A 24,048-nucleotide genomic window follows, 5' to 3' on the forward strand; every position below is an offset into this window, starting at 1 on the left:
TTTAAATAATGGATTTAATGGTGCTCTGTGGTATGTTCAAAGTTTCTGATATTTTTTTATAACCCAACTCTGATCTGTAGTTCTCCACAACTGTTTGGAGAGATCCTTGGCCTTCACAGTGCCACATGCTTGGTGGTGCCCCTTGCTTAGTATTGTTGCAGACTCTGGGGCCTTTCAGAACAGGTGTATATATACTGAGATCATGTGACACTTAGATTGCACACAGGTGAACTTTATTCAACTAATTATGTGACTTCTGAAGGTAATTGGTTGCACCAGATCTTATTTAGAGGCTTCATAGCAAAGGGGGTAAATACTTATGCACTCACCACTTTTCCGTTTTTTTTCTCTTCTCCATCTCACTTCACCAATTTGGACTATTTTGTGTATGTCCATTGCATGAAATCCAAATAAAAGTACATTTAAATTACAGGTTGTAATGCAACGAAATAGGAAAAACGTCAAGGGGGGTGAATACTTTCACAAGGCACTGTATCTCCCCTAGAGTCCCCAGCCCACTCACAGCCACGATCTTCTCCTTGCGGGGGTCAATGACACGGATATTCTTGTCCTTGCAGGCGGTGCAGATGAGGGCTCCATTGCGGCTCCAGCAGGCGCTGAAGATGACGTCAGGGTGCATGTCCTCCAGCTGGATCATGGCCTCGCCCGTCCCCACGTTCCAGATGATGATCAGGTTGTCACAGCCTGGTGGGACAGACAAACTACAGTCGAAATCCACATGCCACTGCCTCGTAGCAGAGTACAGTCCCACAGTAGAGTGGAAAATATATAAAATGCCTTGTATTCTGAGAGCTGTTGTGACAAATTAACTCCCTGCTGAAAGTGCCATACTCCTGCAGACACTATACTCGTGTGAGAGCAGGGTATTAAACCTGTATCTACCTGCACTCATGAGGACATTCCGGGCCGTGGGGTGCCAAGTGACGATGCCCACCCTCTTCGAGTGTCCCTCCAACACCACCACAGGCTCAGCCAGCGGGGTGACCAGCCCATTCTCTGGGATCTGCCACACCTGGAGACAGCAAGAGATGAAGTTAGTCATGATGCCATTGCCTTCTACTTATTTATATCCATTTTCTCATTTATAACTACGGACATGAACAAACAAGAGGTCAATTCTCCTCAACCCCTTGAGACAATCAGCCTTAGCTAGGTGTCAGTATACTATGGATGTGCTTGTCTAATGTTAGCAGGGTGTACTAACGGTGTTTAGTCTAATGATGGCAGCAGAGAGCTGATGGGGGCAGAAACAAGGATGGGAAAGGAACAAGGTCTGCATAACATTTAATGTTTCACCTGCATAACATACGTTTCAGAGAGCAGGCCTTACTAAAATGTTTTTGTATTCCATCTTTAAGGTCTATCATATAAAATACATTTAGATAAAATATTGTATGGACCCTTCTGTGGACTTGTCCGTTTCTTACTGCAGACATTATTTATTTGTCTAAGACCAAATAAGGACACAAGACATTCTGATAGGATGACCTCACTGCCCCACCATCCAGTTATGGCTGTGGATCCGATAACGCTATGACACATGCTTTGTGTATAGAGCACACCAGGGAGGCTAAGCTTGCAGCATTAGCATGTGCAGCACACTGACAGACCCAGACAGGGCTATTGATCATAGTCTTCTTAAGAGATGTCAGAGTTCACTGGAAAAAAAATCTATAGGGGTAAAGAGCTTTCCTTTATTACGTAAGGAGCATCCACAGAGTCCGAACATGTGTAGTAGGTAGGTATTCATACCTGGGCCTAGACAGAATCTTGAACATAGTGTCACCATTTTAAAGATGTAAGCAGTGAAAACTGTCTGTACGTACCATGACTGTGCAGTCCTCTGAGCCGCTGGCGATGACATGGTCATTGTGAGGGCACCAGTCGATGTCCAGGACAGGACCCGTATGACCACATACTGTTGGGTAGGCCTTGTCTATGCGACCAGTCTGGAGAGAGAAAGAGGACATTCAGTATGACTGATGGAGATCAGTAACAATGACGGCAGAAACGATGAACTGTGAGCCCCCTAGTCCTACTGGCAAAGACCAAGGGTTGGCTTGTGAAGGAATCAAAATAATTAGGTTAAAAGGCATCTATATACATTTGAAGTCGGAGGTTTACATACACTTAGGTTGGAGTCATTAAAACTCATTTTTCAACCACTCCACAAATTCCTTGTTAACAAACTATAGTTTTGGCAAGTCGGTTAGGACATCTACATTGTGCATGATACAAGTCATTTTTCCAACAATTGTTTAAACTTCTAATGGCTGCAGGGGCAGTACTGAGTAGCGTGGATGAAAGGTGCCCAGAGTCAACGGCCTGCTCCTCAGTCCCAGTTGCTAATATATGCATAGTATTAATAGTATTGGATAGAAAACACTCTGGAGTTTCTAAAATGGTTTGAATGATGTATGTGAGTATAACAGAACTCATATGGCAGGCAAAAACCTGAGAAGAAATCCAAACAGGAAGTGGAAATCTGAGGTTGGTCGATTTTCAACCCAGCCCCTATTGAATGCACAGTGGGATATGGATAAAGTTGCACTTCCTAAGGCTTCCACTAGATGTCAACCATCTTTAGAAACTTGAATGAGGCTTCTACTGTGTGGTGGAGCCGGATGGGAGTGGTTTGAGTCAGTGGTCTGGCAGAGAGCCAGGTCCTGGGCATGCGCATTTCACACGATAGCGACCTGAGTTCCATGGCTTCTCTACAGACATAGGAATCCTCCGGTAGGAACTTTATTGAAGATTTATGATAACATCCTAAAGATTGATTCTATACTTAATTTGACAAGTTTCTTCAACCTGTAATATAACTTTTTTAAGTTTTCGTCCGTTTGGATGTGTACTAAACACGCTAACAAAAGTAGCTACTTGGACATAAATAATGGACATTATCGAACAAATCAAGCATTTATTGTGGAACTAGGATTCCTGGGAGTGCATTCTGATGAAGATCGTTAAAGGTAGGGGAATACTTATAATGTGATTTCTCTTGATAATTGTATTTATTTTCTGATCTTAGATTATTGCATGGTTTGCTTTTCCGTAAAAAATTTTTTGAAATCTGACACAGCGGTTGCATTAAGGAGAGGTATATCTATATTTCCATCTCTAACAATTGTATTTATCGACATTTAGCAATGGAAGAAGCCACTGCTCCAAAACCGCCATAAAAAATACAGTCTACAGTATGCAACTGCACATGGGGACAAAGATCATACTTTTTGGAGAAATGTCCTCTGGTCTGATGAAACAAAAATAGAACTGCTTGGCCATAATGACCATCATTATGCTTGGAGGAAAGCCGAAGAACACCATCCCAACCGTGAAGCACAAGGGTGGCAGCATCATGTTGTGGAGGTGTTTTACTGCAGGAGGGATTGGTGCACTTCACAAAATAGATGGCATCATGAGGTAGGAAAATTATGTGGATATATTGAAGCAACATGTCAAGACATCAGTCAGGAAGTTAAAGCTTGGTTGCAAATGGGTCTTCCAAATAGACAATGACCCCAAGCATACTTCAAAAGTTGTGGCAAAATGGCTTAAGGACAACAAAGTCAAGGTATTAGAGTGGCCATCACAAAGCACTGACCTCAGTCCCATTGAAAATTTGTGGGCAGAACTGAAAAAACGTGGCCTACAAACATGACTCAGTTACACCAGCTCTATCAGGAGGAATGGACCAAAATTCACCTAACTTATTTTTGGAAGCTTGTGAAGGCTACCTGAAATGTTTGACCCAAGTTTAAATTGTTTAAGGCAATGCTACCAAATACTAATTGAGTGTATGTAAACTTCTGATCCACTGGGAATATGATGAAAGAAATAAAAGCTGAAATAAATTATTCTCTCTACTATTATTCTGACATTTCACATTCTTAAAATAAAAGTGGTGATCCTAACTGACCTAAGACAAGGAATTTTTACTAGGATTAAATGTCAGGGATCGTGAAAAACTGAGTTTAAAATGGATTTGGCCAAGTTGTAAGTAAACTTCCGACTTCAACTGTATACACACGCGCACACTCTACTCTAGCATTTCCCTAGATACATGTTTAGCAGTGGTGGCAAAGGTTGTGGAAAGATGTCACGGAGGCAATGGCCAATTCTGTATTCTTATGCTAAAACATTATGACAAAATCAATGGATCCCAAAAAACGCATTTAAAAAATGTTGGGTGCGGCGGCAACTATTTAGCAGCAGCCGCTGCTAAATGAATACCGGGGAAACACAGTACTCTAAGACAATATACAGTGCCTTCGGAAAGTATTCAGACCCCTTAACTTTTTACACATTGTGTTAGGTTACAGCCTTAAACTAAAATGTATTAAACAGTTTCCCTCCCACCTCATCAATCTACACACAAATACCCTATAATGACAAGCAAAAGCAGGTATTTAGAAATGGTTGCTAATTTACTAAAAAAATATTGAAATATTACATTTACATAAGTATTTCAGACCCTTTACTCAGTACTTTGTTGAAGCACATTTGGCAGTGATTACAGCCTGGAGTCATCTGGGGTATGACACTACAAGCTTGGTACACCTGTATTTGGGGAGTATCTCCCATTCTTCTCTGCAGATCCTCTCAAGCTCTGTTAGGTTGAATGGGGAGCGTTGCCGCACAGCTATTTTCAGTTCTCTCCAGAGATGTTCGATCAGGTTCAAGTCCGGGGTTTGGTTGGGCCACTCAAGGACATTCAGAGACTTTGTCTCGAATCCACTCCTGCTTAGTTTTTTTTTTATTTCACCTTTATTTAACCAGGTAGGCTAGTTGAGAACAAGTTCTCATTTACAAATGCGACCTGGCCAAGCTAAAGCAAAGCAGTGCGACAAAAACAGAGTTACACATGGGATAGACAAACATACTGTCAATAACACAATAGAAAAAAAAAATCGATGTACAGTGTGTGCAAATGTAGAAGAGTAGGGAGGTAGGAAAATAGGCCAAAGAGGCGAAATAATTACAATTTAGCATTAATACTGGAGTGATAGATGTGCAGATGATGATGTGCAAGTAGAGATACTGGGGTGCAAAAGAGCAAGAGGGTAAGTAATAATATGGGGATGAGGTAGTTGGGTGTGCTATTTACAGATTGGCTGTGTATAGGCACAGTGATCGGTAAGCTGCTCTGACAGCTGATGCTTAAAGTTAGAGGACTTTAGCTTCAGAGATTTTTTAAATTTGTTCCAGTCACTTGGCAGCAGAGAACTGGAAGGAAAGGCGGCAAAAGGAAGTGTTGGCTTTGGGGATGACCAGTGAAATATACCTGCTGGAGCGCGTGCTAAGGGTGGGTGTTTCTATGGTGACCAGTGAGCTGAGATAAGGAGGAGCTTTACCTAGCAAAGACTTATAGATGACCTGGAGCCAGTGGGTTTGGTGACAGATACAGTGGGGCAAAAAAAAAGTATTTAGTCAGCCACCAATTGTGCAAATTCTCCCACTTAAAAGGATGAGAGGCCTGTAATTTTCATCATAGGTACACTTCAACTATGACAGACAAAATGAGAAAAAAAATCCAGAAAATCACAGGATTTTTAATGAATTTATTTGCAAATTATGGTGGAAAATAAGTATTTGGTCACCTACAAACAAGAAAGATTTCTGGCTCTCACAGACCTGTAACTTCTTCTTTAAGAGGCTCCTCTGTCCTCCACTCGTTACCTGTATTAATGACACCTGTGAACTTGTTATCAGTATAAAAGACACCTGTCCACAACCTCAAACAGTCATACTCCAAACTCCACTATAGCCAAGACCAAAGAGCTGTCAAAGGACACCAGAAACAAAATTGTAGCCCTGCACCAGGCTGGGAAGACTGAATGTGCAATAGGTAAGCAGCTTGGTTTGAAGAAATCAACTGTGGGAGCAATTATTAGGAAATGGAAGACCTACAAGACCACTGATAATCTTCCTCGATCTGGGGCTCCACGCAAGATCTCACCCAGTGGGGTCAAAATGATCACAAGAACGGTGAGCAAAAATCCCAGAACCACACGGGGGGACCTAGTGAATGACCTGCAGAGAGCTGGGACCAAAGTAACAAAGCCGACCATCAGTAACACACTACGCCGCCAGGGACTCAAATCCTGCAGTGCCAGACGTGTCCCCCTGCTTAAGCCAGTACATGTCCAGGCCCATCTGAAGTTTTCTAGAGAGCATTTGGAAGAAGATTGGGAGAATGTCATATGGTCAGATGAATCCAAAATATAACTTTTTGGTAAAAACTCAACTCGTCGTGATTGGAGGACAAAGATTGCTGAGTTGCATCTAAAGAACACCATACCTACTGTGAAGCATAGGGGTGGAAACATCATGCTTTGGGGCTGTTTTTCTGCAAAGGGACCTGGATGACTGATCCGTGTAAAGGAAAGAATGAATGGGGCCATGTATCGTGAGATTTTGAGTGAAAACCTCCTTCCATCAGCAAGGGCACTGAAGATGAAACGTGGCTGGGTCTTTCAGCATGACAATGATCCCAAACACACTCTCCGGGCAACGAAGGAGTGGCTTTGTAAGAAGCATTTCAAGGTCCTGGAGTGGCCTAGCCAGTCTCCAGATCTCAACCACATAGAAAATCTTTGGAGGGAGTTGAAAGTCTGTGTTGCCCAGCAACAGCCCCAAAACATCACTGCTCTAGAGGAGATCTGCATGGAGGAATGGGCCAAAATACCAGCAAGTGTGTGAAATCCTTGTGATGACTTACAGAAAACGTTTGACCTCTGTCATTGCCAACAAAGGTTATATAACAAAGTATTGAGATAAACTTTTGTTATTGACCAAATACTTATTTACCACCATAATTTGCAAATAAATTCATAAAAAAATCCTACAATGTGATTTTCTGGATTTTCTTTTTGTCTGTCATAGTTGAAGTGTACCTATGTTGAAAATTACAGGCCTCTCATCTTTTTAAATGGGAGAACTTGCACAATTGGTGGCTGACTAAATACTTGCCGTAGATTGCAACTCCGCCCCCTTTGGCAGTTCTATCTTGTCGGAAAATGTTATTGCTAGGAAAACGTCAGGATTTTTGGTGGCCTTTCTAAGCCAGGATTCAGACATGGCTAGGACATCCGGGTTGGTGGAGTATGCTACAGCAGTGGATAAAACAAACTTAGGGAGGCGGCTTCTAATGTTAACATGTATGAAACCAAAAACCAGAGAGGTTTTGTCTCTCGAGGCACCATTTAAGCCAGGTGCAGTCACCGCATGTGTGTGTGGGGGGGGGCAAAAGGGCTAGCTAAGGCATATTGAGCAGGGCTGGAGGCTCTACAGTGAAATAAGACATTAAAAAAAAATCACTAACCAAAACAGCAATAGACAAGGCATATCTACATTAGGGAGAGGCATGTGTAGCCGAGTGATCATAGGGTCCAGTAGCTCGGTGAGCTGGAGGCACGGCGATACAGACAGCTAGCAGACCGGGGCTAGCAGATGGGCCTCAGGTGGACGTCGCAATGGGAGAGCCTGCTGAAACCCCCCGGACGGTTATGTCGGCAGACCAGTCGTGATGGATCGGCTGGGCTCCATGACGGCAGCAAAGGGTCCAGGCCAGGCCAATTGGCAAAAGAGGTATTGAAGTCTGATGGATCTCTTCGGCTAGCCGGGAGCTGGGCCTAGATCCAGGCTAACTGGTGCTTGCTTCAGGACAAAGACAGGAGTAGCCACTCGGATAGCTAGCTAGCTGCGATTATCCGGAGTAAAATTTCAGAGCTTGCGGTAGGAATCCGGAGATGCGGTAGAGAAAAGCAGTCCGATATGCTCTGGGTTGATGTTGCACTGTGCAGACTGGCAGGAATTTGACCAGGCTGAGGCTGGCAGATGTCAGAGTTAACGGTGATTACCGCTAGCAGTGCTAACTGACTTCTAGTATGTCATAAGGTGAATGCACCAATTTGTAAGTCGCTCTGGATAAGAGCGTCTGCTAAATGACTTAAATTTAAATGTAGTAAGTAGCTAGTTGGCTGGCATGCTTCTGAAGGGGGTTCCGTTTCTAAAGTATAAAAAATAGCAGATCCATAACACATTGGGTGAGGCGGGTTGCAGTTGTGCTTGTTCAGTCCATAGATGGAAATTTAGATTAAAAATATTAAAAACATATTTGAAATACACTGCTCAAAAAAATAAAGGGAACACTAAAATAACACATCCTAGATATGAATGAAATATTCTTATTAAATATTTTTTTCTTTACATAGTTGAATGTGCTGACAACAAAAGCACACAAAAATGATCAATGGAACTCAAATTTATCAACCCATGGAGGTCTGGATTTGGAGTCTCACAAAATTAAAGTGGAAAATCACACTACAGGCTGATCCAACTTTGATGTAATGTCCTTAAAACAAGTCCAAATGAGGCTCAGTAGTGCGTGTGGCCTCCACGTGCCTGTATGACCTCCCTACAACGCCTGGGCATGCTCCTGATGAGGTAGCGGATGGTTTCCTGAGGGATCTCCTCCCAGACCTGGACTAAAGCATCTGCCAACTCCTGGACAGTCTGTGGTGCAACGTGGCGTTGGTGGATGGAGCGAGACATGATGTCCCAGATGTGCTAAATTGGATTCAGGTCTGGGGAACGGGCGGGCCAGTCCATAGCATCAATGCCTTCCTCTAGCAGGAACTGTCGTAGATAATTGTTACAGAAATATAACACTGTCTATAGAAATATAATACTCTCAGAAGAAACTTTTGAATTCAATGTAGACTTTAATACAAGTTATTAAAAGCCGTGCTGATCCGCGGGAAAGCCGCCGCTTCTTAACACTGGCTTTGCTTTTATACATACAGAGTAGTTGTGTACATCACATATGTAAATAAAGTTACTCCCCCTTAGTATCTGCTTTTGGTTACGATGGCAGAACTCTTTCCATGTTCTAAAAATAATGTATGTACTGCATGCCTATGTTTTACGTGTTAGTCATCAGTTATCTTGCCTACATCTTTCTTCCTGTACCCTGCTGACCACAGCACGTTCAGCTGTCATGAATGCACATATGTTCTTGGTTAATGTATTCCTACAAAAATAGAGTATGGTCTGGGTGTCATATGGCCTGGATATCATCTTCTCTTAATGTGCATGTCCTTGCTACTTCAGCCTAGCAGCCAAACCTATCTACATGCAATGCTGAGCTTTCTTCAATGGTTTGCTCCAACAGAACTGCTGACACTCCAGCCACATGAGGTCTAGCATTGTCTTGCATTAGGAGGAACCCAGGGCCAACCGCACCAGCATATGGTCTCACAAGGGGTCTGAGGATCTCATCTCGGTACCTAATGGCAGGCAAGCTACCTCTGGCGAGCACATGGAGGGCTGTGCGGCCCCCCAAAGAAATGCCACCCCACACCATGACTGACCCACCGCCAAACCGGTCATGCTGGAGGATGTTGAAGGCAGCAGAACGTTCTCTACGGCGTCTCCAGACTGTCACGTCTGTCACACGTGCTCAGTGTGAACCTGCTTTCATCTGTGAAGAGCACAGGGCGCCAGTGGCAAATTTGCCAATCTTGGTGTTCTCTGGCAAATGCCAAACGTCCTGCACGGTGTTGGGCTGTAAGCACAACCCCCACCTGTGGACGTCGGGCCCTCATACCACACTCATGGAGCCTGTTTCTGACTGTTTGAGCAGACACATGCACATTTGTGGCCTGCTGGAGGTCACTTTGCAGGGCTCTGGCAGTTCTCCTCCTTGCACAAAGGCGGAGGTAGCGGTCCTGCTGCTGGGTTGTTGCCCTCATACGGCCTCCTCCACGTCTCCTGACGTACTGGCCTGTCTCCTGGTAGCGCCTCCATGCTCTGGACACTACACCGACAGACACAGCAAACCTTCTTGCCACAGCTCGCATTGATGTGTCATCCTGGATGATCTGCACTACCTGAGCCACTTGTGTGGGTTGTAGACTCAGTCTCATGCTACCACTAGAGTGAAAGCACCCCCAGCATTCAAAAGTAACAAAAATATCAGCCAGGAAGCATAGGAACTGAGAAGTGGTCTGTGGTTATCACCTGCAGAACCACTCCTTTATTGGGAGTGTCTTGCTAATTGCCTATAATTTCTACCTGTTGTCTATTCCATTTGCACAACAGCATGTGAAATTTATTGTCAATCAGTGTTGCTTCCTAAGTGGACAGTTTGATTTCACAGAAGTGTGATTGACTTGGAGTTACATTGTGTTGTTTAAGTGTTCCCTGTATTTTTTTGAGCAGTGTATATACGAAGAAAACCGATATATACACGGTACAGGACAATCAAAACAGACATCCCGCTGCTACGCCATCTTGGAAAATGTGTCTTTGCTGTGTGCTTAGGGTTGTAACCTTCGCCCCAGTGTGATCTCCTGAGCACTCTTGAGCAGGTTTTCATCAAGGATCTCTCTGTACTTTGCTCGATTCATCTTTCACTCGATCCTGACTAGTCTCCCAATCCCTGCCGCTGAAAAACACCCCCACAGCATGATGCTGCCACTACCATCCTTCACCGTAGAGATGGTGCCAGGATTCCTCTAGACCTGACATTTGGCATTCATGCCAAAGAGTTCAATCTTGGTTTCATCAGACCAGAGAATCTTGTTTTTCATGGTCTGAGCAGGCCATGGTTTGTAGGTGCGTTTTGGCAAACTCCAAGTGGGCTGTCATGTGCCTTTTACTGAGGAGTGGCTTCCGTCTGGCCACTACCACAAAGGCCTGATTGGTGGAGTCCTGCAGAGATTGTTGTCCTTCTGAAAGTTTCTCCCATCTCCACAGAGGAACTCTAGAGCTCTGTCAGAGTGACCATCAGGTTCTTGGTCACCTCCCTGACCAAGGTCCTTCTCCCTGATTGCTCAATTTGGCCAGGCGGCCTGCTCTAGGAAGAGTCTTGGTGGTTCCAAACTTCTTCCATTTAAGAATGATGGAGTTCACTGTTCTTGGTGACCTTCAATGCTGCAGACATTTTTTTGGTACCTTTACCCAGATCTGTGCCTCGACACAACCCTGTCTCAGAGCTCTACGGACAATTTCTTCGACCTCATGTCCAATCAATTGAATTTACCACAAGTGGACTTCAATCAAGTTGTAGAACCATCAATGATGATAAATGGAAACAGGATGCACCTGAGCTCAATTTCGAGTCTCATAGCAAAGGGTCTGAATACTTATGTAAATAAGGCATGTTTTTTTTTTGCAAAAAAAAGTTTTGCTTTGTCAATTTGGGGTATTGTGTGCAGATTGCTGAGCATTTTTTACATTTATTTAATCCATTTTATAATAAGGCTGTAACGTATCAAAAATTTGGGAAAAGTCAAGGAGTATTAATACTTTCCAAGGCACTGTAGATCATTTGTTGTTCATGTACATCATGCCTGGCATTTCTTAACTATTACTTTCTTCCAGTACCATTCATTCATATTCTTTACGATCATCAAAAACCCAAGGCAGGACTATACATTGAGTGTACAAAACATTAGGAACTCCTTTCTAATATTGAGTACAAAACAGCCTCAATTTGTCAGGGCATGGACTCTACAAGGTATCGGACGCATTCAACAGGGATGCTGGCCCATGTTGACTCCAATGCTTCCCACAGTTGTGTCAAGCTGGCTGGGTGTTCTTTGGGTGGTGGACCATTGATACCGAAATCAAACTGTTTAGCATGAAAAATCCAGCAGCTTTGCAGTTCTTGACACAAACCGGTGCACCTGCCTGGCACCTACCACCATAACCCGTTCAAAAAGGCACTTAAATCTTTTGTCTTGCCCATTCACACTCTGAATGGCACACATACACAATCCATGTCTCAATTGTCTCAAGGCTTAGAGATCCTTCTTTAACGTGTCTCCTCCCCTTCATCTACACTGATTGAAGTGGATTTAACAAGTGACATCAATAAGGGATCATAGCTTCCACCTGGATTCACCTAGTCAGACTGTCATTGAAAGAGCGAGAGTTCCTAATGTTTTGTACACTCAGTGTACATGGTTATTTACAAATTCTGCAGGCTAACATTCCTAAAAAAGACCATTCATTTATAAATTACTATGAATTCGGAGGGCTAAAATGATTAAATATTAAAGCATTGAACCTCTCATTAAAGGCTTCAGTCATACAAAATGTATACTTAAATTCAAACTGGTTCTCCCGCAGATTAGTAAAAATGTCTCACCCTATGATCAAAAAGGGCCTTTTCCCATTTATTCAGATTACAACCTCTTACTTCTTTCAAAATGAAATAATCTCCAAAATAGGACTACTTTTAATACAAGCTGCAGTTTAATCCACCAGAAAAGACAAAACAAATACACTAATTGATTTAAAAAAACATTATCTTTGGAAAAATATAACCTTTGTAAATGATATCATAATTAGAACTGGGGGAGTTGTCACACATGCAGCTAACAAAATATATATGGAAATGTCTGCTCTATCCAAAATTACAACTAACTGATTACAGTAAAATGGAGGCAAGATGGAGGGGAGAAGGTAAAGAAATGTGTTTGTCGGCCCTGCACTAAAGACCAAAATATACTGAACTAAAACACAATACGCAACAATTGTAAACATTTTAATGAATTACAGTTCATATACAGGAAAATCTGTCAATTAATTTTATTTAAATCAGGCCCGAATCTATGTATTTCACATGACTGGGAATACAGACACGCATCTGTTGGTAACAGATCAAAAAATAAATAAAAGTTTTTTAAAGTAGGTGCGTGGATCAGAAAACCAGTCAGTATCTGATGTGAGCACCATTTGGCTCATGCAGTGCGACACATCTCCTTCGCATATAGAGTTCATCAGGCTGTTGGTTAAATCCCGTAGAATGTTGTCCCACTCCTGTTCAACGGCTGCGTGAAGTTGCTGGATATTGGCGGGAACTGAAACACGCTGTCGTACACGTCAATCCAGATCACCCCAAACGTGCTTAGTGGGTGACATGTCTGGTGAGTATGCAGGCCATGGACGAACTGACATTTTCAGCTTCCAGGAATTGTGTACAGATCCTTGCGACATGGGGTGATGGCAGCAGATGAATGGCACAACCATGAGCCTCAGGATCTTGTTGCGGTATCTCTGTGCATTTAAATTGCCATAGAGACAATCCAATTGCCATTGATAAACCGCTCCCCCACACAACGCTATACAAGTGGTCTGCGGTAGAGGTCGACCGATTAATCGGAATGGCCGATTAATTAGGGTCGATTTCAAGTTTTCATAACAATCGTAAATCTGTAATTTTGGATGCCGATTTAGCCATTAAATATATATATATATTTTTTTTACGCCTCTATTCAATCTTTATTTAACTAGGCGTCAGTTAAGAACACATTCTTAGTTTCAATGAAGGCCTAGGAACGGTGGCTTAACTGCCTTGTTCAGGGGCAGAACAACAGACAGAACCTTGTCAGCTCAGGGATTCAATCGTGCAACCTTAGGGTTAACTAGTCCAACGCTCTAACCACCTGCCTCACGAGGAGCCCGCCTGTTACGCGAATGCAGTAAGAAGCAAAGGTAAGTTGCTAGCTAGCATTAAACTTAATCAATCATAATCACTAGTTATAACTACACATGGTTGATGATATTACTAGTTTATCTAGCGTGTCCTGCGTTGCATATAATTGATGAAGTGCGCATTCGCGAAAAAGGACTGTCGTTGCTCAAACGTGTACCTAACCATAAACACCAATGCCTTTCTTAAAATCAATACACAGAAGTATATATTTTTAAACCTGCATATTTAGCTAAAAGAAATCCAGGTTAGCAGGCAATATTAACCAGGTGAAATTGTGTCACTTCTCTTGCGTTCATTGCACGCAGAATCAGGGTATGAGTGACAGTTTTGGCCGCCTGGCTCATTGCGAACTAATTTGCCAGAATTGTACGTAATTATGACTTAACATTGAAGGTTGTGCAATGTAACAGGAATATTTAGACTGATGGATGCCACCCGTTAGATAAAATATGGAATGGTTCCGTATTTCACTGAAAGAATAAACGTCTTGTTTTCGAGATGATAGTTTCCGGATTCGACCATATTAATGGTCATATTAATATAATTAAGTCTATGATTTGATAGAGCAGTTTGACTGAGCAACGGTAGGCACACCAGCAGGCTCATAAGCATTCATTCAAACAGCACTTTCATGCGTTTTGCCAGCAGCTCTGCTGTTTATGACTTCAAGCCTATCAACTCCCGAGATTAGGCTGGTGTAATGATGTGAAATGGCTAGCTAGTTAGCGGGGTGCGCGCTAATAGCATTTCAAACATCACTCGCTTTGATAAGTTGTTCCCCTTGCTCTGCATTGGGAATGCTGCTTCGAGGGTGGCTGTTGTCGTTGTGTTCCTGGTTCGAGCCCAGGTAGGAGCGAGGAGAGGTACGGAAGCTATACTGTTACACTGGTAATACAAAAGTACCTATAAGAACATCCAATAGTCAAAGGTATATGAAATACAAATGGTATAGAGAGAAATAGTCCTATAATTCCTATAATAAACTACAACCTAAAACTTCTTACCTGGGAATATTGAAGACTCATGTTAAAAGGAACCACCTGCTTTCATATGTTCTCATGTTCTGAGCAAGGAACATAAACGTTAGCTTTCTTACATGGCACATATTGCACTTTTACTTTCTACCGCAACACTTTGTTTTTGCATTATTTAAACCAAATTGAACATGTTTCATTACTTATTTGAGGCTAAATTGATTTTATTGATGTATTATATTAAGTTGAAATAAGTGTTCATTCAGTATTGTTGTAATTGTCATTATTACAAATACATTTTAAAAATCGTCCGATTAATCGGTATAGGCTTTTTTTGTCCTCCAATTATCGGTATCGGCGTTGAAAAAATCATAATCGGTCGAACTCTAGTCTGCGGTTGTGAGGCCGGTTGGACATACTACCAAATTCTTGAAAATGACATTGGAGGCGGCTTATTGTAGAGAAATTAACATTAAATGATCTGGCAACAGCTCTGGTGGACATTAATGCAGTGAGCACGCCAATTGCATGATCCCTCAACATTGGATACATCTGTGGCATTGTGTGACAAAACTGCACATTTTAGAGTGGCCTTTTATTTCCCCCAGAACAAGGTGCACCTGTGTAACGATCATGCTGTTTAATCAGCTTCTTGATATGCCTCACCTGTCAGGTATATGGATTATGATGGCAAACGAGAAATGCTGACTAACAGGGATGTAAACAACTTTGTGCACATAATTTGAGATAAAATAAGCATTTTGTGCATTTGTAAAATTTCTGGGATATTTTATTTCAGCTCATGACCAACACTTTACATATTGTGTTTATATTTTAGGAGCACGAGCGTGCCTAGAAAAAGTAAGGATTCTATCTTTAATCTCTCAAATATTTTTCATTGTGCTCCTAAATGTATTTGTGTGCGCCTACATTTTTCAAAATAGGCGCACAAAGGTCAGTGTAGAGCCCTGGGCAGCCTGAAATGCTGGACAACCATATATGGTCAAACCTGCTGACAACAGCTGCAAGCTCTTGGGTACTAAATAGAGGAAAGAGAGGCTGTTCACACATCTCCCCTATACACCCCAACAACACCCGCTCTCTAGTCAGCCTGATCAATCCCCAGCATATTCACTTTTCTGTCACAAAAATTAAACCACTTAGAAATGTTGTTATCTAAAACCCATTCAGTTACAGCACTATAGTCCTGAAATTGTTGGTCTTTCAAAAGGTGGCCAAGTCCATTTGCCCTGATACTAAAGTGCACCCTCACATTCTGCTAAACAGATAATGAATTGATTGGCACATATACATATCCAGCATAGTAAAATAGCATAGCAATTTAATTTTGTTATCTCATTTCCATGATTGAATATAGGCTGTCAGTAACCAAAAACGTAGGAAATAACAAATAATCAAATCACACCGAAACAGAATGGAGCGATTGAATGTAACTAATACTGAGATCTAGGCCAGCAGTGAGAAGAAGTGTTCGAAGCCTGATGAGACAGAAGAAGCCATGATGCTGCCTAATTGGCTGGCTGATAGTGACACACTCACCTTTAGCAGAGGGAGGACAAGGAAGGCTCCGCCCCCACTGGCCTCGATGATGATGGCGACGAATTTTGGGTTGACGGCACAGAAGGAGCTGTCCCATGTGACCCGGGAGACGCGGATGTCATCATAGCACTGGTCGTTCTTCAGCGCCTGGCCAAAGACATGACGGAACTTACTCGCTCGCACCACTCGCCTGAACATATCTGCCATCAGAAGGAGAGACAGACAGGGAGAGATGTCAGACAGATGCTAGAACAGGGTTACTAAGGGCATAAAGTTAACAGCGTACTAAAGGCAACAGATAGTGACACAGTTTATGACAGACCTCTCAGTAGCTACTTTAAACACTTCAGCAGCACTAGTTCACATGTATTTGTTCATTACAAATTTCAAATGTATCTTTAGACCCCCTCTAATGAGTGTACATTATACTAAAAACAAACTGGTGTGGTCATTGTTCACTACCCAAATTGATGCTCAGTTGATGTGAAGCCACTCCAGACAGAACACATTAAAAGCTTAATGGGACATTGCCATTGACTAATTAATGTCTCATAACGTACCCATCTCTGCCTCAAATGGTAGACCAGGGCTAAGCTAAGCTGTCCCAAGCTCGATGGCAGAGCTGTCAGAAGAGGCAGACTTTGTAGAGGTCTACTTTTCTGTGCATCTGATCAAACAAGGTGCTGGCTGAGTTTGTGTGTATGAACCTAGGATTTTTTTTTTTTTTTTAACCATTATTTAACTAGGCAAGTTAAGAACAAATGACAGCCTAGGAACAGTGGGTTAACTGCCTTGTTCAGGGGCAGAACAGGCTTTTACCAGCTCGGATATTCGATCGTACAACCTTTCGGTTACTAGTCCAACGCTCTAACCACTAGGCTACCTGCCGCATTAGCCTAATAGTTATTTAAAAAACTTTCTTATTAGCCTACTTAGCCAGCCTTTATTCACATTTCCCAAATGTTCACTTTGGCAGGCTAAATGTTGGTGTAAGCTGGCCAAAATGTTTGACAAGTGAGCTCAATTTAGCTAGCGTATTGGTTGGTTTCCAAACAAAACAGATGATCGATTCCCATCACGCTTCACAGGGAGCAGGCTCCAATCAGAGGAGCTGACCCTACTGTAGGAAGAACTTAAACAATTACAGTTCAGCATCAAAGGCTTCTTTGTATCGGTCTCCCATAGCCCCGAACAGAAAGCAGTGCATAGCCACAATACAGCACCGTAAAATCAAAAACTTTGACCTGGTGGATCCTCTTGAGGAGTGAGCAGTAGGCATTTTGCCAGTGTACCACCCATGTAAAAACATGAATTATTGTTGGCATTTGGATTGAATAATTGTTGATCCTCCCACCATACTTCATATGGAATGTTGTTTTTTGATGAGTGATGGTTTCCTTCAGACACAGTGTTGTTTCCTTAACAGGAAGTGGATGCAGAAGTTCTATCCTTCCTTTAGCCCATGCGCATGGCAGACTGTGATAATAGACGAGACTATATGGAATAGGAAAGCACAAATGTCCGCCATCAGAGTCATTCTACTAGTATTATTAACTAGTGATGGGGGGGACATGTTTCCAGCACTTTTATTTCAATTACATATCAACACTCTTTCTCATGCTCTCTCTAGTCTCTCTGCAGCAGAAATATAGTGAGCAATATGTTTGGAACATCAAATTGCAATACATATATAACTGTGAGAATCATTATACATATCGTATCGGCACATTATAGCGTGAGATCCCAGGCAATTCCCAGCACTAGTATTAACCCACATGCTGCTACCATCAACCTCTATTCAGAATGTTCACTGATGGCCTCGCAATCTTGTAAGGATAACCAGAATGTAGTGAATAGCCCATCAATTGACCCGATGTAAGCACTGGGTAGAATCTGATAGTTTGTTGTTGGGTTCTCCGCACTCTCATTTTGAATGGTAGTACAGACAGAAAGAACTGGTCTGAATAACACAGAAGCTGACCCTGTGGTGTAGAGATAAATCAGAGAATACTACATGTTGAGGGAAGAGATAGTCTTTTAGTCATAAAAGTGTTTAATCAGTCGTTTTTATTAAGGAGCTGGTACATGTATCAATGGGCTGTCCTCGCTCCAGAGCTAAGGAGTTCCATTCTTCTGACTGAGCTCAACCAAGCCCATCTCCCAACTTATAAAGTATACTCAGGTCATGGGTTTGCATCCTTCTGAAGAAATGGGGCCAGTGACTGAAACATCTGCCTAGCAAATAACACTATTTATTTATATTTCATATAAATCATATTAGCCAAAACATAGGCAAGCATCAATTTGTCCTGAAGACCCTTCTAGTCACACATCAATCCCTCTCGGAGCAGGAACCGCAACAAGACCCATCTCTCCTGGATCAAATATCCTCCTGGATCAAAGCCTTGGGTACAGGACATAAACTATTCCTATGATACTGTGGCTATTTGACCACAGCCTGCATCACTACAACTGCATCATGCAGCCAGAGAAGGACATGCAGGGTTTGAAAAACAGAACACGATGGTCCATTATTAGAACTGGCTGACAGACTTAACTGTGACATATTGTAAAACTTTCAGCCAGTTCTAGTGTCAAATATATTCTGCTGCTAAACAGAGGTGGATCATGTATTTTCTCAACCCTGATAGGATGTAGATAGATGATAGATAAATGTCTAAGTGCAACTAAACCCATAGAAACTGATCATGATCAATTTATACGAGCAATGCAAAACATTTGCAATAGTAAGCCCTAGGTATTGTGAGGTAAACCATATGACAATATTATGTAATACAATGTATGCATTCGTGTTCAAAATTATGACAATTGTAGTCAGTCAATGGTAATATGCTTACTCTTTCCTGTCAAGAAAAGAGGTGCAGTAGACAGACTGATAACTCTAGTCTCAGATTGAACTGCGACAACACCACAGTGGCATCTATTATCAGTGTATGACCTACTAGACTGGATATCATTGGACACACAATTCACTGCCACAGACAACCGTATTTACGTGCACTATTTTTGTGCAATGCTAGTGTGCGGGAAGCCAGAAGTTAAACACAATTCCATTTCAACCTACTGTACCGGTGGGCAGGATGGTTGGTCATTATGAGGGAGGGGGGATTTGAGAAAGGATCCTATTATTAAACAGACTTTCCAAACGTGGGTATTTTGTAGACCCACATCCTATCTACTTACCTCATGGCAAAACAAGTTATTCCTTTTTTGTCCACATATTATGGCGCATGTGCAGAACTTTTATTTTGACATGGGGTAATCAGGAGAAGAGGTGGGTCTACAACAGACCAGCTTTGGAAAGTCTGTTTAATAATATGTTCCTTTAAATATTTTGTATCAAATTTCCCCATCATAATGACCAACCCTCCTGCCCACTGGCACAGTAAGTTGAAATTGAATTGTATTTAACTTCTGGCTTCACGCGGACTGTTTTTGTGCAACCCAATACAATTGAAATCAACGCTAGTGTATTTAAATACACCCGCGTTGTTAACAGCAGCTGCCAGAGAATGTAGCTAGCGATCTAAGCAACGTGTAACGTTAGCTAGCTATTATTGAATTAACTAGATGACTGGGTCCTGTAGATTACTGTAATCTGTATGCTTCTGATTAATACAGGTGATTGGTCAAAGCAGAAATTGAAGTACAGTGTAATAATAAACCAACAGATTTGACCATAGAGCATAGCTAGGCAGGCTACTCTTGATTCCTAACGCTAAAAGGTGGACAATAGCCATGCATTGTGTGGCTAGCAAAAATGCTAGCTACTTCCCTATGTGCAATTCATTAGTAATAATTTTCAAAGGCAGATCATCACCCAGGAGGATAAATGATAGGTTAACAAGACTTGCTAAAGCGATGTCTAAGGAATGTATCGATAAAGACACTCATGAATTGACTATTTACTACTATCGGCTAGAATTTGGAGCATGATAGACACCGCCAGTGAGCTATTATAACAAAAGTGCATATTTTATCCATGGCTCAGGCTGTTACCATTCATTAACGGTGCACAGCCGGGTTGGTTAGCTAGCAGCAAGATGTTTACTGCAAATACAGAGCGGTCTATTTTCCTTACCTCCTAAATCTATGCGAAATATTCCGTGAAAGCGAGGTAATCAATATGAACACATGAATATGGTAGTTTAGCCCTCGTCCGTTACGATTTTCCCTTGTTACACTCGTTTAGCCGTTCGAGTATTCTTCTTTCCCTCCAGACTGTAATTCCATGAACCGGAAGCAACGCCCTGTTCCATCCCCGCCTCTTACATACGAGGAATTTTAGGATAACAATTGTCTTATTCATATGATAAAGATACCGTTTTATTATGTATTTTTCTCAATTGGAAATTATTAAGTGAGTCTATGAAAGCATCACCAACACTGTCATAATTAGGCTTATAATAATAATGTTTAGTGCGCCTGTAAGTGGTGATTGTGAGAATGGCAAGGCAGGCAGCTCCACATTATAAAAATACAATAAAAATCTCCCCAGTTTACCACATTTCTCAGATGTTTGCGCCAGTTCAATGTACATTTGTTCAATAGAATCCCACAGTGGAGGTGTCATAATACCCAAAGGGGATTTTAGAAACACTTAAAATAAGGGCTGTGTTTCGTGTAGGCTTACCCTGGCGTGATGTTTTGCTAACCATGTAAATCTCTCTCGGACAAGGTGACTTTTATCAATATATTCGTCTCTATTTACTCTTAAGATTTTAAAATGCTAATTAGCATCAAAGTAGACATCATGCAAAACGTTAAATCCCTGCAAGCGCCTGCACCTCACCTCTAGCTGATATCTTTGCCAGCAGGTAATGTGTCAATTTACAACTTGCACAAGACAGTTCACAGAATTGTAGCATTTAATTTTTGGGGCGTAAATACAGGCGACTATATTGATAAAAGTAATCTTGTCCTAGAGAAAAGAGTACAATAATGTGCCATTATTTTCAAGAAAAACAATACTCAGTTATCAGATGTCACACCAAGGTAAGCCTACACAAAACACAGACCTATTTTAAGTGTTTCTAAAATCCCCTATGGGAAAAATGAATGGTGGAAAAACAATTGGAACCATTTCCCTGTTTGACCTCTAGGTTTTATGGGTTTTATGACTCATACTGTGGTACTCTATTACATTTACATTTGAGTAATTTAGCAGATGCTTTTTTTTCATTCTGGTCCCAAATGGGAAACGAACCCACAACCCTAGTGTTGCAAGCATCATGCTCTATGAACTGATCCACACGGGATACAGGACTGTTCGATCTACAGTACGACTGAACCCAAAGGCCTGACTAACACATTTTCATGCGTACAGTACGCTCCATAGTTACAAAGGACAAGTATGACTCACTGACTTGCAAGCAATGCTCAAAACCAGACTGCAATAGCTTTTTACAACTCAAGATCCTCACATGGCTGATAGAGAGAGGGAGGGAGGGAGGGAGGAGGGAGGGAGGAAGGAGGGAGGAAGGAAGTGAGGGAGGAAGTGAGGGAGGGAGGGAGGGAGGAAGTAGGGAGGGGGGAGGGAGGGAGGGAGGAAGTAAGGGAGGGAGGGAGGAAGGAAGGAAGTGAGGGAGGAAGGAAGGAAGGGAGGGAGGGAGGGAGGGAGGGAGGGAGGGAGGGAGGGAGGGAGGGAGGGAGGGAGGGAGGGAGGGAGGGGGAGGGAGGGAGGGAGGGAGGGAGGGAGGGAGGGAGGGAGGGAGGGAGGGAGGGAGGGAGGAAGGAAGGAAGGGAGGAAGTAAGGGAGGGAGGGAGGAAGGAAGGAAGGAAGGGAGGGAGGGAGGGAGGGAGAAAATAAAGAAAGAAAGAGAGAAAGAAAGAAAACAGAAGGGAGGGAGACATAAATAAAGAGACAGCCAGAGAGAGAATTTGATCCAAAGCACTGTATTACCTTTTTTGGGTTCAGGCTTTGTCTCTGGTGGTTTTTCAGCAGGCTTCTTAGTGAAATCGAAGGCCTTCTTCATCTGTGATACTTTCAGGCTCTGGCCCAGGTCCACAGCCCCGTCGATGGACTTGGCCATGGGAGGTTCTGTCCGCTCTGCGTGCCTGATCATGGACTTGGCCATGAAGCGTTCTGTCTGGTCTGCATGCCTGATCATGGACTTGGCCATGAGGGGTTCTGTCTGGTCTGCATGCCTGATCATGGACTTGGCCATGAGGGGTTCTGTCTGGTCTGCATGCCTGATCATGGACTTGGCCATGAGGGGTTCTGTCTGGTCTGCATGCCTGATTCTCTGGTGCATCTGTTTGGTCTCCTTTATGAGCTCAGCCACAGGCCTGTATGTCTCAGTTTCAAGCTCAGCCACAGACTCACGATCGGTAGGCTCACCAAGACCACTATGGATTCTGTGGTCACCAAGGTTCTTCCAACGGACATCTGTGCTGACCGTGTCAGGTTCTGGTTCAGGGTCATCATCTTCCTCTTCCATTCTCTCACACAAGGCCAGCTCTCGTTCTCGTATCTCCTCGTCATCTGAAGGCCAAGCTATGTCCTCTGAGATTGGAACTGTTTCTAATGGAACAAATGGCTTTTGGGACTTTTTGGGTACAGGAGGTGGTGGGCCTTTGAGTTTAGCCTGCTTTTCCAAAAAAGGTCGTCCGTCCAACATGTCAAGTTGTTTTGGTTTCTCCTCTTCCGCAGCAAGTTTCACCATTCTTGCCCAAGCATCAAAATCTATGATATTTCTATACTTTTCCTCTCTAGTTGGTGCCCTTTGTTGTTGTGAAAAATCATCCAATGAATCTAAATGATCTGGTGTGTACATGTTGGATGGTACAGTGTAAGAAGAACCTGTGTCATCCCATAACACACACATATCCCGAGAAGCTGTGTCGCAAGTATTTCCTTTGCTGACTTGATGTGGTTGTCTCCTCTTCTTCTTTTCCTCTTTGTGATGATAATCATCACCTCTTTTCTGTTCATCCATAGAGCTTGTTTTTGTAGCTGGAATCTTAAAGGGATTTTGTGGCTTTTTTGGGACAGGTGGCGGAGGCCCCTTCGGTTTAGGCCTCTCTACTGGAACAGATGGATCTATAGAGGCACCTGTTGTTCTGTCCTCTGTCTGGGTGAAATCCATACTGTTGTTATGTTGTGTTGGCACTGCGCTTGCCATCTCCCTCTCAGGCAGAAGGTGAGTGATGGGTGGTGGGGTGGTGACATGAGTGTAACAGACAGGTTCTCTCTCCCTCTGCATGGGAACAACCTGTCTCTGCCCATCACTATCCTCTAGCTTTGGCACAGAGAGAGGAGGGGAGGGAATCACATTGCATTGTTCTAATGAGTCATCAGCTAAATGTTGATGGTTGGTGATGGAGGTGCATGTGTCAGGGGAAGAGGATATTGGTTTTGCTTTTCCAGTATAAGTTGTAGTCTGCTGTTGTAAGGAGACACTTCCATCATTGCTCTCTACATTATCAAACTGTGAATGAATAGATTTTATTTTTTGTCTTTTGCCTGTACCTTTGGCGTTTGGCCTTGGTGGAGGCTTAGGAGGATGTGGTTGTTTTAGATTTCCTGGGACACCTGTTGAAGATGACATGTGTAGTTCAGGTTCACACTGGTTTGACTCACATGGCCCAATCCTGTTGTCTGTGACACAGTCTCTTTTTTACTTCCCTTTTCTGTGTGTCTATCACCTGTGGATTCTCATCTGGGGCTGTGGCCTGCTCTTTCTCAGTTTGTGAACCACTCTTAACTGGATTTGTCTTTTCCCAGCGTTTGTCCGGCTTCATTTTTGTGTTGAGCGCAATTAATGCTTCTGTTTTCTCATCAAGCTCTTCCTCTATATTCAATTGGACCAAATCCTCACGAGTGCAGTCTATATCATATAATGTATTATTTATATCAGTTGACTTGGAATTGGCACGAGTTGATTCAATACTCAAGAGGTCTAGTTCTTTGCCTTGAATGCCCGTTTTGAGATCACAAACTGCAGTAATTCCAGACTCATTCTC

General features: G+C 42.7%; 1 protein-coding gene across 3 annotated transcripts in view; it reads right to left on the reverse strand.

Annotated features, from left to right (window-relative positions):
- The window catches only part of LOC123999117 (coronin-1C-A-like), a 34,465-nt gene extending 10,700 nt beyond the window's left edge, over window positions 1-23,765 (reverse strand). Inside the window, exons 1-5 of one of the 3 annotated variants that reach the window (XM_046304539.1) lie at window positions 21,986-23,765; window positions 16,063-16,262; window positions 1,848-1,970; window positions 904-1,033; window positions 524-705 (exon numbers count right to left, since the gene is read on the reverse strand). In XM_046304539.1, the coding sequence (XP_046160495.1) occupies window positions 524-705; window positions 904-1,033; window positions 1,848-1,970; window positions 16,063-16,262; window positions 21,986-23,633 (2,283 nt within the window). In that variant the 5' untranslated portion in view covers window positions 23,634-23,765. Of the gene's footprint in view, window positions 1-523; window positions 706-903; window positions 1,034-1,847; window positions 1,971-16,062; window positions 16,270-20,164; window positions 20,337-21,985 lie in introns of those variants that run through there. The other 2 variants (XM_046304540.1, XM_046304541.1) reach the window with 2 other exon arrangements.
- Window positions 23,766-24,048: the final 283 nt, after the last annotated feature.

The sequence above is a fragment of the Oncorhynchus gorbuscha genome, linkage group LG16 (genome assembly GCF_021184085.1).
Source record: "Oncorhynchus gorbuscha isolate QuinsamMale2020 ecotype Even-year linkage group LG16, OgorEven_v1.0, whole genome shotgun sequence".
In the NCBI taxonomy this organism is placed as follows: Eukaryota; Metazoa; Chordata; class Actinopteri; order Salmoniformes; family Salmonidae; genus Oncorhynchus; species Oncorhynchus gorbuscha.